This window comes from Plecotus auritus (assembly GCF_963455305.1).
Source record: "Plecotus auritus genome assembly, chromosome: 1".
Classification (NCBI taxonomy): domain Eukaryota; kingdom Metazoa; phylum Chordata; class Mammalia; order Chiroptera; family Vespertilionidae; genus Plecotus; species Plecotus auritus.
The window spans coordinates 196,540,702-196,556,546 of record NC_137770.1 but is presented as its reverse complement, the minus strand read 5'-3'; the positions used below and the strand labels follow the sequence as shown (position 1 = coordinate 196,556,546).

The window sequence follows — 15,845 nt, the reverse complement described above, 5'->3', positions numbered from 1 at the left end:
CCTGGTCTTTCTGAGAGGAGCAGAGCATCTTCTAGGCCAGGGTCTGTAGTTCAGGCGCTGAGCTATCTTGGGACCCGTGCTGCGTGCAGTGATCACTTGCCACTGGTGTTGCAGACATCCTCCTGATGGCTCGCTGTGAAGTGGGCTGATTCTCATGCCGCCTTTCGTGGCCCGCCGATGGTGAGCGATTGCTCCCTGAGATAGATGGGAAAGCTGTGCAGAGCCTCTTTTCTTCCCCTGAGGCGATGTCATGAGCCATCTGCCTGTGCAAACTGTGGAAGACAGACACCAGACACCAGACTGAGAGGATCTGGGAGTCTAGTCCCACAAGTGCTCTGTCAAGGTTGAGGTGGCCACAACCTCACATCAGGGAGACAAAAGAGTCTCTTTTTCTTGGGAACTCAGAGAAAGGAATTAAATTATTAGGGCAGAAGCGAGGCTGCTGGAATAAAGAGACTTCAAAATACAGTGCCTGAAGCAAGAAGTTTTCTTTTCCTTTTCAGAAAAATCAAGAGGCAGGTGGCCCAGATGGCCCAGGTGGCTCAGTGATCCCCAGCATGAGGCTCCCGTTTCTACTCTAACAACTACTGCAGTTGTGTCCTCCTCCCGCCAGCAGTAAGGTGGGAAGGCCAGGGAGCCCACTTCTGTCTCCTTCCAGGGGTATTACTAGAAGAAAGCACATTACTTTTGGTCACATCCAAGTGGCAAGAACAGTCACACCCAGCTGTGAGGTAGCTGGGAGATGAAGACCCTACCTGGGGATTCAGTTGCTTAGCTAACAGTCAAGAGTTGTATTTTTAAAGTAGGGGAGGAGTTGTATTGTAATACAGCGATCACCAGCACAGCACTGTTTCAGAAGTTGTCGGCATGCAAATGAATAGGTGCAGGTGTGTTAGTAGCTATGATAGCAACAAGACAGAGGACAATAGGAGCCAAAGGACAGCCAGTTCTACTGAGACAGAGATGGGGTGAATCAGGAAAGACTTCCCAGAAGTGATCTTGAGCCAAGGTATGCTTTGGTTTTCTCTTAATGTCAGCCTTTCTCAGTATTATGACCACAACCAAAATTGTCTTAGTTTGGGTTCTCCGTGAGGGCAGGGTGTATGAGCCTGCTAGGGCTGCCATACTCAGTACCACAGACTATGCAGCTTAACAGAATGTATTGTCTCACAGATCTGGGGGCTGGAAATCCCAGATTGTGGTGTCAGTAGCGTTGGTTCCTTCTGCAAGAAGGGTCTTTCCCTGGCCTCTAGATGTCATCTTCATGTTCACATGGTGTTCTCTCTATCCTATATCACAAAAGCTCAGTGACCGAAATGGCAGAACGACCAGAGAGCAGAACGATCGGGGGCATGGTAGGCCTGCAAACCCCCAGTGGCCCCTCACCCAGGCTGGCCCCGCCCCCCAGTGGGGACCCCCACCTCGATCTGGGGCCCCCATCAGGGCAGGCCAGCTGGCCCCCAACCGTGCACCAGGTCTCTTTCCTTTATCATGAAAGAGTAATATGCAAATTGACCCTAACAGTGGAATGACCAGAACAACCGCTGGACCAGTCACTATGAGGCACACTTACTACCACTTGGTTCCTTTCCCCGACCAGCAGGCTCTGATCACCTTATGGCGAACGGGGACCTGGGGGTGGGTAGCAGAGGACGTGGGGGTTGCCAGGCCAAGGCCCCCATCCTGCTGGTCGCCCCACTCACAAAGGGTGGCCTGCGGCGGGGGCGGGGCCGGCGAGAGGGCGGGAACAATCGACCTCTCGGTCCCTTCCCGCGGCCGTCAGGCACTGATCACCGGGGGTGGGTGGCTGTCAGGCACTGATCACCGTTGGGGGCAGGGCCAGCTGCGGGCAGCTGGAAAAGATGACCCTAATCACAGGCCAGGCCTAGGAACTGTACCTGCACATGAATTTCATGCACCAGGCCTCTAGTATGTGTATATCTAAAGTTTCCCCTTTTATATGGACAATTGTCATATTGGATTAGGTCCCACCCTAGTGAGCTCATTACTTCTGTAATGATCCTGTTTCCAAGTAATGTCATACCTGAGGCACTAAGGGTTAGGACTTCAACATATGAATTGGCGGCAGGGGACGGTGGGGTGGGAAGGCAGCACAATTTAGCCCATAACTGGAGGCTTTGAAGAAAAGCTGAGAGTCTCCCATGGCGTGAGCCTGCGGTGGTTCAGCACTGGTTCCGACATAGCACTGTTCCCATGCACAGGGCCATCCTGGCTGTGCTGAAAGCAGGAGGCCGAGGCAATCGCCTGACCTCCACTTAGGAAGGCAGTTTCTTCAGAGATGCTTTTTTCCCACACCACTCTCCTGACCTGGATGGAATTTTCTGAGCGAATTGGAAAAGCTGACAGGGTTAATGTGGGTCCCTGTAATACTGCCAGAGACGTAGTGTAGCCAGTAGGTTGGTGACTGCAAATGCCTTCCATGGGATTAAAAGCCTGCAACCTTTCAAACAGTAACTACCTGCTGTGGCAGCCAACAGGGAGAACATGTTATTGGAAACACCATCTTGGTGGTGAGCAAGTAACTGAAGTTTTCCAATGCCCAATTAGCAAAGGCTAAAATAGGTGGGCGGGGGTGGGGTGGGGAGGAGAAGGTACATAGAGATTGAAAATTCTGCGCTCAATGGGTAGGGCCTCAGATATTGATTATAGTGGGTGAGCTAAAATCAATTACCAAAAAATGTTTTGAGTACCTACTGTGTGTGAGGCACTATTCTAGGTGCACGTTGGTGAGGAAACCACCGAAATGCTTGTCCCCTTGAAGCTTGCATTCTAGGTGCAGCTTATTACTCTCTGGCACTTAATTAGTGATATCATTTAAATAATAATATTAAGTACCCCATCAAAATCAATATTTCAGATAAAAAAAGGTTATGGCCAAGTATAAGAAACAGTTCAATTCAGAAATATTACAATGGTGATATTTAGTGGTAAATATATGAGTGATTCTTGTGATTCCATACTATGAGTGATTTTTGTGATTCTTTACTACTTTTTGTGATTCTTTACTACTTTTCTGTGCTTTTTACATTTTCTTTAATAGCCATGTATTACTTTATATTGAAAACAATTAAAGGATAAGGGTGATACCTAAGAGGCTCCTTGTCTAGTCTGAAAGGTCTAGATGAGTTTTATAAAAACATACTCCTAGCAGGCATAAACTTTGGAGTTAGACAACCCTGATCTCCAGTTCCAGCTCTGTCCCCCTATTAGATGAGTGAACTGGGATAGGCCACTTTGCTACTCTAATTGTATTGCAGTGTCCTAATCTATCAAAATGAGGTAACCTGGCAACCTTGACCTCCCAGAGTTGCTAAAAGATAAAACCTAAAATATATAAGCAAGCCTGTAATGGTATTCTGCACAGTAGGTGTTCAGCGTTTTCTAGATAGAAGTGGGAAAGGCCCACTAAGATGAAGCCCAGAGCTCTCAGGCACTGCTGTGGGAATGGAAAGTGGTACTGCCTTCTTTGGAAAATGGTTTCTCAGTTTCCTAAAAAGTTAATCATGCACCCAAGACGTATTCCAGCCATTTCACTCTTAGAGATTTGCCCAGAAACAATGAAAACTTAGGTCAGTACAAAGACGTGCACACAAATGACCGTAGCAGCTTTATCTATAATAGCCACAAACTGGAACTAACCTAAATGTTCATCAACACATGAATGCATAAACAAACGATGGCATATCCACATAATGGAATACTACCTAGCCATAAAAAGGATGAACTGTTAACACGTGGTACAATATGGATGAATTGAAAAATGTTATAACAAGTGAAAGAAACTATGCATAAAATAGTACATATTGTATGAATCTATTTATTTAAAAAATCAGAAAAAATGCCAAGTAATCTAGAGTGACAGGAAGCAATTTATTGATTGCTTTGGGATAGTGTAGGGGATGGGAAGAATGGAAGAATTATCAAGTGTCAGCTGGAAACTTTCGGGGTGATGGATATGTTCACTGTTTTGATTGAGGTGGTGGTTTTATGGATATGCCAAAGCTTATAAAATTGTACATTTTAAATGTGTGCTATTTATTATATGTCCATTTCCTCTCAAAAATGTTTTAAAAATCAACCCCAGTGCTTCCTTTCCAAGAGGAAGGAAAATCCTATCACCTTCCTCAGTCAGTCCTAGGTTCTCATAAAGAGAAGAGTGAATTAGGTGACCAGTGGATTGTGAGAATCCAGACAAGCATTTCCCCATGAGCTATGAGGAGGGAGTCACTGCAGGGGAAGAGATTTAAATTTCTCAGCTCAGCCAGTCTGAAGTTATTAAATTTTTAAAGAATGGTATGGATTTCTGTCCAGACTACAAGACAAAGCTATAAGACAGGGGGCTACATTTTTTTGCCTGTCAAGAGCTCATGTAGCAAGCACAGAAATATAAAATGCCTCATCAAAAAATTAATGCCCCAGTATCAGGAGGCTGTTGTATCTGGGCGACAAATTTCAGATGATAAAGAGAGATGCAAATGTAAACCATGCAGGTTTATTAATTTTTTAGGATGGCAGTGATACTGGTGTCACAGTCAAAGTACAATTTCTGGGTTTGTGTGTGAGTGTTTGTTTTTGGTTTTGTTTTTTTGTAGGAAAGCTATGCTGGTTTTGCCAGGATTTACAATGACAAATAATAAATCCTAGGCATCAACAAATGAATTGCAGGACCAAACAGAAGGATTAGATTAAATGGATTAATACCCCAACACTCACATAAGGCAGAGGGAATTGGTGCTGAGGGTCTAAAAGATGTGATTTTGTTTCCGTCTTGGCTGGGACCAGGGAGTAAGTCCGAGGGCCCTAAGATGGAAGCAAGAATTCTACGCTAATTGTTGTCTGACATTTAAAAACATAGAGATATTATTCACTTGTGGGATACTTTGGCATTAATTATTCAAAATCACTTTAGATTTTTGTACTTTCAGAATGACTCTAAAAAAATTAATATGTTTTCTATCATGTTGTTACAGGGTAGTGGTTTTCTGGGTCGTTTTAGAGTTGATATGGAATGATTGCCCAAAGCCCAGAGTTATGCAGGAAGTCTACTGTCAGCCTGGCCGACGTGGTATATGAGAAGCGAGACTCACAGGCCTGGAAAGGGACCTTGAAGAATTTCCAGTGAAACTGTGGAGGCTGGGGGAGCCCCACCAATCACAGAAACAAGGCTATGGTTTAGCCAAGCCCTTTAGTCCAGGGTTCCCATTACACAATATTAAAAATTAGGATAGGTTTTCAGAAAGGGCTATGAGGTTATGGGGGAACATAAAACTTAAGAGAGAGGAGTTTGGAGAATAAGGCAATGTCTCTACCTTTCACAGGTTTGACCTGCATACATAAGCCCCAAGAGAAAGGAGAGTAACATTTATTGAGCACCTGCTGTTGGCTTGGCACATAGTAGAAGCCTGGATAATTACGTTAACATGTGCTCCCACAGAACATATGCTGTTGTAGAAAAGAAAAAAAAAAGTAGGCAAACAACGCTAACACCAGGTCTCAGAGAGAAGCACATAAATGCTAGGAAACAAATACCAAGGACTCTATCTAGTGAGCATTTGATGTTTCCCCAGCCTCAGAAGTATGACGAGCATTTTTACATCCTTTCTCTGTTTCTCTTCTCCCCTTTTGCCAGGTATCCTGATCACTTCTTTTACTCAGGCTGACCTGGCTTCACGAAACGTTCAGTATGTCCACTCCAGTGAGTCCGAGAACCATTCAGACGCCTTCAGCTTCACGCTCTCAGATGGAGTCCATGAGGTAGGTGAGGAGCTGAATTCCCTTAGCATCTGCAGGATGACTGGTGCTGTCTGAGCTTCACTTCCCTCTGCTCTCAGCCAAGGTCAGAGGCGGCTTCTGACAGCCCCTGGGGTCTTGTCCAAGAGAATTCATTTTTGGGTTCCTGGCCAGTCCATCATGTGAGGAATGGTGTGAAGGGGAAAGTAGAGGGCACCTACCTTCTACTTGGGTGGGGTTGGGGGCCTGTGTCTCTCTAGCCTGCATGTGGCTGCCATTCTAGGTAACCCAGACGTTCCACATCACCATTCGCCCTGTGGATGACTCGCTGCCCATTGTACAGAACGTGGGGATGCGGGTGCAGGAGGGAGTGAGGAAGACCATCACGGAATTTGAGCTCAAGGCCGTGGATGCGGATACAGAGGTAAGAACGTGCCCTGGGTTCTCTGGCTGAATGAGAAGCTGATCTGGTGAGTCCGGCGGTTGCTTTGTGACTGAGCATCCCAAGGGGAGGGCAGGGGGGTGAGGTTACTACAAGTATCCTTGAAGGACTAAAAACATGAAGAGACCACAGCCCTCTGAAAAAGAGGAAGTGAATACATTTGCATCAAATTGCTTTTAAACCCTTTCTGAAACCCTTAGTATGCTCACCCTCTCCCCTGATTACATGTAACAATCTTTTTAACATGCTGAATTTTTATCATGATTTATAGAAAATTATTCCTTATTAGCATGAACAAGGATTTATGGCACCTATATATCTTTCCCTCTTTTCTTTTTAATTTTATATTTATTGTTGAAAGTATTATAGATGTCCCATTTTTCCCCCATTGATCCCCTCCACCCTGCTTCTGCCCCCTCCCAGGCCTTCACTGCACTTTTGTTTATGTCCATGGGTTATACATATCTTATATAATAAAAGGCTAATATGCAAATCGACCAAACAACTGGTTGTTGTGACGCACACTGACCACCAGGGGGCAGACGCTCAATGCAGGAGCTGCCCCCTGGTGGTCAGTGTGCTCCCACAGGGGGAGCGCCGCTCAGCCAGAAGCCCTGAGCTGAGCTCACAGCTGGTGAGCGCAGCAGTGGTGGCAGGAGCCTCTCCCGCCTCAACAGCGGCAGTGCTAAAGGATGTCTGACTGACAGCTTAGGCCTGCTCCAGTCGGACATCCTCCGAGGGGTCCCAGCACTGAGGGAACCCCCCAAGTGCACAAAGTTTGTGCACCAGGCCTCTAGTATGCATATAAGTTCTTTGGTTAATCTCTTCCCACCCCTCCTCTCATCCCCCCCCTCTTCCCTCTGAGAATCGTGTCTGTTGCATTGATCACATTATCTCACTTTTATGTAGAATCTAATGAACTAAAGAAACTGGCAAAATAGATCTTTCCCTTTTTTTAATTTTCTTCATTCAGACTTCTCTGGATGACAACTAATTATTACAATTTAGGCATCCTCAGAGAACTAGGCTTTATATAGTAAAACAGAGCCTGTAGAGACAGAACTCTCATTCTCATGATGCTTTCAGATAAAAGCGTGTAACCTCTGGCACAATTTAGCTCCCATAAGAGTACCACAGCAATTATTAATTAGTTCTATGTGCACTCTACCCTCTGCCAGTGCTTGTTCATTCATCTGTTCACTCTCAGCAAATACTCATTACCTACCCATACCAGCTCTGCTCTAGATGTGAAGGACAGAGCCGTGAACAAAACACATAAAGTTCCAGCCTTCGGGAGTTTTCAACCTTTGTTGAGGAAGACAGGCAATAAAGAAAGAACATATAATACCATGTCAGATATGTAAGTGCTATGAATAAAACTAAAGCAAGCTAAAGAAGATAGAGATTGTGCTATATTAGACAGAGTGGGCAGGGAAGGCTTCTCTGAGGAGCAGAGATATGAAGCAGAAGAGCAAACTATGCAGCCATCTGGGAGCCTTATTCCCTGGGCAGAAGAACCAGAAGTGCAAAGGCCCTGGGGTCAAGTGTGCTTGGGACTTTTGAGTTACAACAAGAGGCCAAAAGGTGGGAACCGAGTGAACAAGCAGGAGAGGGGAAGAGCGGGCTCAGAGAGGAGTCCTGGGACCAGTTCACAACGGGCCTGGTTGGCCCAGGAAGGCCTTTTCATTTATTCTAAGTTGGTGGGAAATCATTGGAAAGTCTTGAGCAGGGTTTTCTACCTCTTTATTTTTGCTTCTATGTGTCGCCCTAGAAGCAGTGACTAGAAATGGGAAATAAACTTCTGTTCTGATGCATATGGGATTCTGGATATAAGAGTTTTGGGAAGTGGGGGGAAATGGATAGAAAATAAGTGAATAATTTTTAAAGGTCTAGTTCCTATCACCCTGAGAGAGGTTAAAGATTCAGGCTTTCCCCTCTGACTGCCCCCCCCCCCCACCCCCCGGCAAAGGACAAATGTAAATGTCTTAGTCTTACAACTGAAGGCACCAGAACATAAATTCAATTATAGCAACCAATATAATTTATCTCCTTAGTTTTATTTTTGATAGCCATAAAAAATGCAGTTCTTATTTTATAACTGTCTTTAGGTTTGACTACACTTGACCACCTTTTGGCCATCACTGACACATCTGGTTTCTCTTAAGAAGGCCCTCCTCCTCTTGCTTTTTGCCTCCTCCACAGGCCGACTCTGTCACGTTCACCATTGTGCAGCCACCACGTCATGGCAGCATCGAGCGAACCACCAATGGGCAGCATTTCCAGTTCATCTCCACCTTCACCATGGAGGACGTCTACCAGAACCGAGTCAGCTACAGCCACGATGGCAGCAACTCCCTCAAAGACTGGTTCACCTTCACTGTTGCTGATGGGAAAAACCCCTTCTTTATTGTTGAGGAAGGAGGGAAAGAGGTGAGGGGAAACAACGGAGGGGGAGGCATAGCAGAGCATGCCAGAGGTTGTCGAGAACATGGCATTTCAAGGCCAAGGACAGCCTTGTTTTAGTTCTTGTTCTGTCACTTATCTATTGGCCTTCAGCAAATCACTTAGCTGCTCTAAACCTCTTCTTGTCGTCTGCAAAATGGATACAATAGTAATCACCAGCTTCAATTAGATGAGGGTTCAAAGAGATAATCCATAGTAAGTACTTAATCCACTGTTAGCAAATTATGAGCACTTTCAATAGAAGTTGATAGTTATTGTTATTGTTATTATTTTGTTATTATTTCTCCTTTCCTTTCATTTTTTTTCATCTGTTTTTTACTAATTTCATATGGTTCTAGATTGTCTTTCTCTCTTATATGTCCCCTTAGTCAGCCAAAGTTTCTTAGTCTCATGAAGAATAACAATGGCTAAGAGTACAGTTTCTGCATCCAAAAGACACTGATTTAAATTCTAGCTCTGTCACCGAGTGGCTGAGTGACTTTGCAAGTCATTTAACCTTTCTAAGACTTAGCTTCCCTATCTATAAAATGGGGGTGATGCTACCTTCGTGATGTATGTAAAGCACTTAGCCCAGTGCCATACACAGGAACATCCAATCAACTGTGGCTGTCATCATCACTGTGTCATCCTTTTAGGATCAGCAAGTGAAACAGGTAAAGACTTGTCTTGAAGTCATGCAGCCATTCAGCGTTATTTCTTTAAGAGAATTGTTCCCTTCTGATATCCAGGCGTCTGGAAGAAACATTAAGACAGCCCCTGCACTACCTCCCCTGCTATTTTTACTCACTCCTTCATTCCTTAGCCCGGTGTCCTGCAGTCCCACACCCTCTGCTGAGAATAACTGCAACCCAGGTAAAAGGTAGGCGTGTCTCTACATCACAGGCGTCTGTCTCTGACTCCGCAGAAGCAGTTTGAGTGAGCTATATCGTCACACCCTACCATCCTTCCAGGATTACAGAGGGCTCAGCTCCGTCCTGCAGTCCCTTTCAGACTTTGGTGATGAATGGGGATGGCTCCTTTGTGGAAGAAAGGTCTTCCTGCACCCTTTAGAGACCGACAGCCTGTTGAGAAGTGGGTCCAAGAGTCAGGATTCCCCTGCCATTCGGGGTCTGCGAGGCATCACCCCCGGGGAGCTCATCGCTTTTATTCTCCCTCCTGCACTGCAGCTGCTCCCAGTTAGCGTGACCTTCAGAAGAGAAAAAAGATTTCAGGATAAATCAGCAAGATGGCTACCTCTCTGATAAACATAAAAGGTCACTGCAGGTCTCCAGAGGGACCCTGCTATTTTACGAATGGAAATTGCTTACAAGGAGGGTGGTAGAAGGTTGAAAAGCCTGCATCTGCTGCCCTGCGTGGCAGCCGCCTTTTCCCCTCCCACAGGGAGGTGCCGTGTAGGTGTTGTGTGTATGTATGTGGATCGGTCTGAGTGAGATTGAAATTATAAACCAAAGTTTCTTTTCATTATCTCCACAAATATTTTATTCTTTTTTAATGTAAATTCTTTATTGTTTCAAGTGTTACATAAGTTTCTTTTTTCCCCCCTTGACACCAATATTTTATTTTTGATTTCTCCCGTTTTTCCCCATATGGATAGTTCTCTCAAAAAAAAAAAAAAAAAAAAAAAAGGAACAAAAAAGGGGAAAAGAAAATCTCTTTCCAGGAAACCTCTTTCTACATCTGGCAGAGTTCCACCTGGAGACTTTGACATTAACATTTTAATGATGGTTTTCTTCTGCCTCTCAGGAAAAATTTAGCAAGAGTAATTGCAAGGAAAATGTTTTGTTTATTGTTTCACCTCAGGGTAACATTGAACTCACTACATGCAGCGGTGTGTAAACGTCAGCTTCCATAGCAGGTGAAGTCCCAGCCCGGTGCCCCTGGTTTCTCGCTTTCCTTCTCATAGTGCCCTTTAGCAGACAGTATTCTCCCTGAGCCTCAGGCCAAGGGGTGCTAAGTGGTGGAAACGGGCTCAGCACCCACTCTGAAGTGCCAACTGATTTCAGGGTTCCAGACCTGACAGTTCAGATGTCTGTGAATGATGAGTTTGAGTTTTTTTGGCTCTCTCCCCCCACCCCGTCCCCCAGATTATGACAGCAGCACCTCAGCAGTTCCGAGTAGATATCCTCCCAGTGGATGACAGCACCCCAAGAATTGTCACCAACCTGGGGCTCCAGTGGCTGGAGCATACGGATGGCAAGGTAAAATTCCACACTAACCACCTTGGACAGTAGTCTTGAATATAACGATAGCTTATGACTAGAACTCTAGCTCAAGTCATGTTTATTCCCCCCTAAGTGAGCTGATATTCCTGAGATTGGAGAGGCTTCATGGGTTTGATTCGGATTGTATATAGTTTAACATGTTCTTATACAATGACTCCCAAAATATAGTAGCACAAACCAAATAGCAGTATTTTCCCCCTCATATTTAGGGTGGTAGTCTAGGGCTCTGCATGACAATTCAGAGGCACAGCTTCCTTCTCTCTTGCCGTTCTGCCATCGTTGGCTTGTAGCCGTTGACTGGAGTTACTCTAATCTCTTCAGTTAGTCATCAGTATTTTAGTTCATGAGAAGAGGAAAATAGAAAAGTGGAGAGCAAGGAATATATAGATATTTTAATCCTCACCTGAAGATATTTTTCCCATTGCTTTTCCGAGAGGGAGGGAGGGAGGGAAGGAGACAGGGAGGGAGGTGGAGAGAGAATGAGAGAGAGAGAGAGAGAGAGAGAGAGAGAGAGAGGAACATCAATGTGAGAGAGACACATTGACTGCTTGCCTCCTGCATGTGCCCCAGTGGGTGGGGAGTGAGTATGTGCCCTTGACCAGGAATCGAACCCAATACCTTTCAGTGTGCGGGCTGATGCTCTAACCATTTAGAAACACTAGCCATGGCAAGGACAAGGAATATATTTTACGCAAGTGGTACAGAAATTAAACACATCTCTTGCACTCATATTATTTTGTCAAGAAATGGGTCATATGGGCCCATCTGTTGCATGGGAGACTGGGAAATAGATTGTCTAGCTGATCAGCCAGGTGCCCAGCTAAAAGTTTGTTAACTAGAAGAAGGGAAAGATAGATTTTGGGACATATCTGGCATATGCCATTAATGGGAAGAAAGTATTTTTGTAGGTGAATGTCCTCAGAGGAATACTTTAGAAATTTCATTCTCCTTCTCCTAAAGCCCAATTTGATCACATATGCCATCACCATGTCTAGCGTTAAATTCCTGTCCCCACCCAAACACACACAGTTCTTGAGTTCAGTTTGAGAACTGTTTTCTTTCTTTTGTGTGTGGTTTTCCCTCTAAGACATAGATTTTCTCGTCTCTATGGAGCTGATTAGTTGGTTGTATAGGCATACCTCAGAGATATTGTAGGTTCAGTTCCAGACCATTGCAATAAAGTGAGTATCTCAGTAAAGAGAGTCATAACCTTTTTTGTTGGTGGAGGGTCTTGCCTTCAATTTCTGAAACACACAGCATCTGTGAAGCACAATAAAACAAGGTATGCTTTTATATGTAGGTGTTATGCTATAGCTTTCCACCACATTTATCGGAATTTTTAAAATGTGTCAAACAAAATTAGTATCAATTCTTTTGCCCTATTTTATTTACTTTTTTCCATATTCAGAACCATCTCACTCTCTTCTAAACCCTCCCCAATTCTACTTCCCACCCCTACCCAACTGCAGGGACTCTTGTCAGAGTCACCAATGACCTCTATTTTGTCAAGTCCAAAGGTCACTTACATGTCCTTACTTTCCTAGAGTTAATAACATTTAATACTATTGACTACCCCTTTTTTCTCTCAAATCTTTGCTCTCTTTAAATATTTTTTGAGTGAGTTAAAATATAGTCAGTATATTTGGGCAAAATTGGAGTATCATAATACACTGAGTGGCCAGATTATTATGATCTCTGAATGCATAATAATCTGGCCACTCAGTGTATGTATATGTGTGTGTATATATATATATATATATATATATATATATATATATATATATATATATTAGAGGCCCGGTGCATGAATTCATGCATGGGTGGGGTCTGGCCAGCCTGGCCAGGGGAAGGGGACGTGGGCAGTTGGCTGTCCTGCCTGATGGTCAAACTCCTGGTTGAGGGGACAATTTGCATATTAGCCTTTTATTATATAGGATATACACTGAGTGGCCAGATTATTATGCGTTCAGATATCATAATAATCTGGCCACTCAGTGTATATCTTACTCACTTGCAAGCATTGCATTTGATTCCTGTATTTTCAGGAGTGGCGGTCTTTCCTGTGTTGTATCATTCTTTCAAAGTCCCAACCTTCTTTAAAGGCCAAGCTCAAATTCCACCATCTCAAATCTCTTCTGCCCCAGTTCATATGGAATTATCTCTCCCACTCCCAAAATAGTGCATAGCACTCTTTTTTTTTTTTTTTTTAATTTCCTGATATAGCTCTTGCCACAGCTACATTGCTTATCAGCCTTTCTTTCCCAATAAAGGATGAACACATCGAGGGCAGAGGCCGGCTGGCTTTTATCCTTACAGCCTCTTCAATACTGACAGATTTTTCTGTGCAGTAAATGCACTCAGTCAATCATTGTTCAGCTGAATTAAATCTGAGTCACTGGGTCTTGTTCTTGCTTTATTCCCACAACAGGAGTTAAATTTAATGGGTTTCTATTCCAGGCAACCAACTTGATCACCAAGAAGGAACTGCTGACCCTGGACCCAGACACAGAAGACCTGCAACTTGTCTATGAGATCGCTACGGGCCCCAGGCATGGCCACGTGGAGAACAAGCTGCAGCCTGGCCGAGCTGTTGTGAACTTCACACAGGGTGGGGCCTCGGGGAACTAGGAAATGGGAGGAATCTGTTCTACCACCACTCTCACCCCTAAGTAACCTATATACAAACAAACAGATCTTTTAATGTCTAACCATCCAACTTTGGAATTTTACTTCTCTGATTTTTTTCCTGTTACTCTAAATTATGCCCCACCCCCCCAAAAAAAAATTTTTTTTTCTCCTTTACCATGCTTCCTCAGCTCCCAAATTGCTTTAGGTTTTGGCCATGTTTTCTGGAAGGGATCTTGTGAATGCTTGGTTTTCTTTAAAAAAAAAAACAAACAAACACAAAAACAGCCACCAGGCTTTATAAAAGATCCATGATCCTGTGTGGTTTATTTTTTGTTCTCTAAGGGTTATGGATATTTTTTAAAGTCTTCAGCAAAGAAATTAAAATCAATGTGGGCAGATTCCTTAACAGAAATGTTTTCCTGCTTTGAATGATATCAAGCAGACCATTTTGTATTTTAGTTTCCCAGACGCCTCTTGGGGTCTTCTGGAATCTAGATGACTTCTGAGGAAGGACTTCATTGGGAGCAGTTACAAGAAATTGCCTGTTATTACTCATGTGTCTTATTTCCTTTTTCTCTCTGTCCTCAGTCTTCTGGGCTCTCCTAGCCCATGTTACCTGTGCCTTGTGTGGGGGCTGTTTTAATCCAATCTTAGCTTTTCTTAGTAACACATGCCTTCCAAGGAACCTTATTAGAAGGGAGTGGTGTGGATATGAGCATATGCACACAGAGGATGGGGTCGAAGACTTTTCTCTGTCAGCTCTCAGATCTGCCGCTAACATTCCATAGACATTTATTGAAGTGTCTTTTTGCCAAGACCTGGAAATTCTCATTTACAGCAGCATAGTGTATTTTCTGTACATAAAGATAGCTTTTTGTCACACAGAGCTACAGGATCTTATTTTTGCATCTGGCGCAAACAGTAATTTTTAAGACTATTATCCCGTTTTGTTCTTGGGAACACATGTTCTGTCCATGACCCATCAAAAGAATAGACTTAGTGTGTCAGTGTGGACAGCTATGAGGCTGTTTTTATAACCCCGGACTAACGCATTGTGTCTTTTTTCTCACAGAGGATGTGAACTTGGGGTTGATTCGTTACGTGTTGCATGAAGAGAAGATCCATGAGATGATGGATAGTTTTCAGTTTCTGGTGAAAGACAGTAAACCCAATGTGGTCAGAGACAATGTCTTCCACATCCAGTGGTCCCTCATCAGCTTTAAACATACCAGGTACAAGCGTCATTGTGTCTTCATTCTTGAGAAATGAGTCAGGCAAGCAGAGGATTCTGGGCAAAGCACTCTGTGGGTCAGCTGTAGTCATCTGATGAGGGGATGGTGATAATAATAATAAAAATAATAATTGTACCAAGTATTTCTTGACTACTGTAAGTATCAGGCACTGAACTAAGCCCTTGACCTACATCACCTTAATACTTGCAATTATGAGATGCATACTATTGTTGCCCCTGCAACAACAAAGCAGTAGAGACAGAAAGAGGGTTACTTGCCCAAAGTCACATAGCTAATCAGCAGTAAAACCAGGATATAAGTAACCAGAAGACACTGGCATTGAACTAGCAGATTCTTCACAACCCAGGGGCAGAATTTCAGAGACTACCTTTTTGTGTGTTTGTAGCTACAATGTCAGTGAGAAGGCGGGGTCTGTCAGTGTCACAGTGCAGAGGACTGGGAACCTGAACCAATACGCCATAGTCCTGTGTCGCACGGAACAAGGCACCGCCAGCTCCAGTTCCAGGACCAGCTCCCAGCCTGGGCAGCAGGACTATGTGGAGTATGCTGGCCAGGTAAATGGGCGAGAGGGCCTCTGATTCCTGAACTGCCTGCAAGGACTGTGACGAGGTTGTAGGCTACTGTGGCACCTTCCAATTTTCTTTTATCCCACCTTCCTTTCCATTGGCAGCTTTCCTCAATAATTTTCCTATCTTCGATTCTCACAGTACTTTGTTCTTCATGGTCTGCCTAAACTCCATTGACCTGCTAACTGCCGAAGCTTAAGTTGTTGTCTAGCTTCTCAGTCTACATTTTGCTTCATGACCAAAAAAAAAAGTCTCCAAGGCATCATGTTCTACACTCGGCCTTCAGAATTCTAACCTTTTCTCTCCATCTTCTTTACCTGAAGGGAGGGAGTATAGGGAGACCAGTCGGGAAGCTTTTGGATGGGCTGGGTGAGAGATGATGGGAGCTTAAGCTGCAGTTATAAAGTGAAGGGGGAGAGAAGTGGATGGATTCAACTGATGAGAAAGCCATCAATTGATAGGACTTAGCAGTGGATTAGATAGTGGGGCAGAAGGGAAAGTTGATGATGATGCCCCTTGC

The 15,845-nt window shown here is 44.1% G+C and overlaps 1 protein-coding gene across 2 annotated transcripts in view; it reads left to right on the top strand.

Moving 5' to 3' along the window:
* The window catches only part of FRAS1 (Fraser extracellular matrix complex subunit 1), a gene marked incomplete at its 5' end in the record, with an annotated part of 457,295 nt that overhangs the window by 379,416 nt on the left and 62,034 nt on the right, over window positions 1-15,845 (top strand). For both annotated transcript variants that reach the window (XM_080673629.1, XM_080673630.1), the window contains 7 exons: window positions 5,651-5,775; window positions 6,035-6,175; window positions 8,396-8,623; window positions 10,741-10,854; window positions 13,336-13,486; window positions 14,579-14,738; window positions 15,145-15,313. In XM_080673629.1, coding sequence (XP_080529755.1) covers window positions 5,651-5,775; window positions 6,035-6,175; window positions 8,396-8,623; window positions 10,741-10,854; window positions 13,336-13,486; window positions 14,579-14,738; window positions 15,145-15,313 — 1,088 coding nt within the window. The remainder of the gene's footprint in view (window positions 1-5,650; window positions 5,776-6,034; window positions 6,176-8,395; window positions 8,624-10,740; window positions 10,855-13,335; window positions 13,487-14,578; window positions 14,739-15,144; window positions 15,314-15,845) is intronic.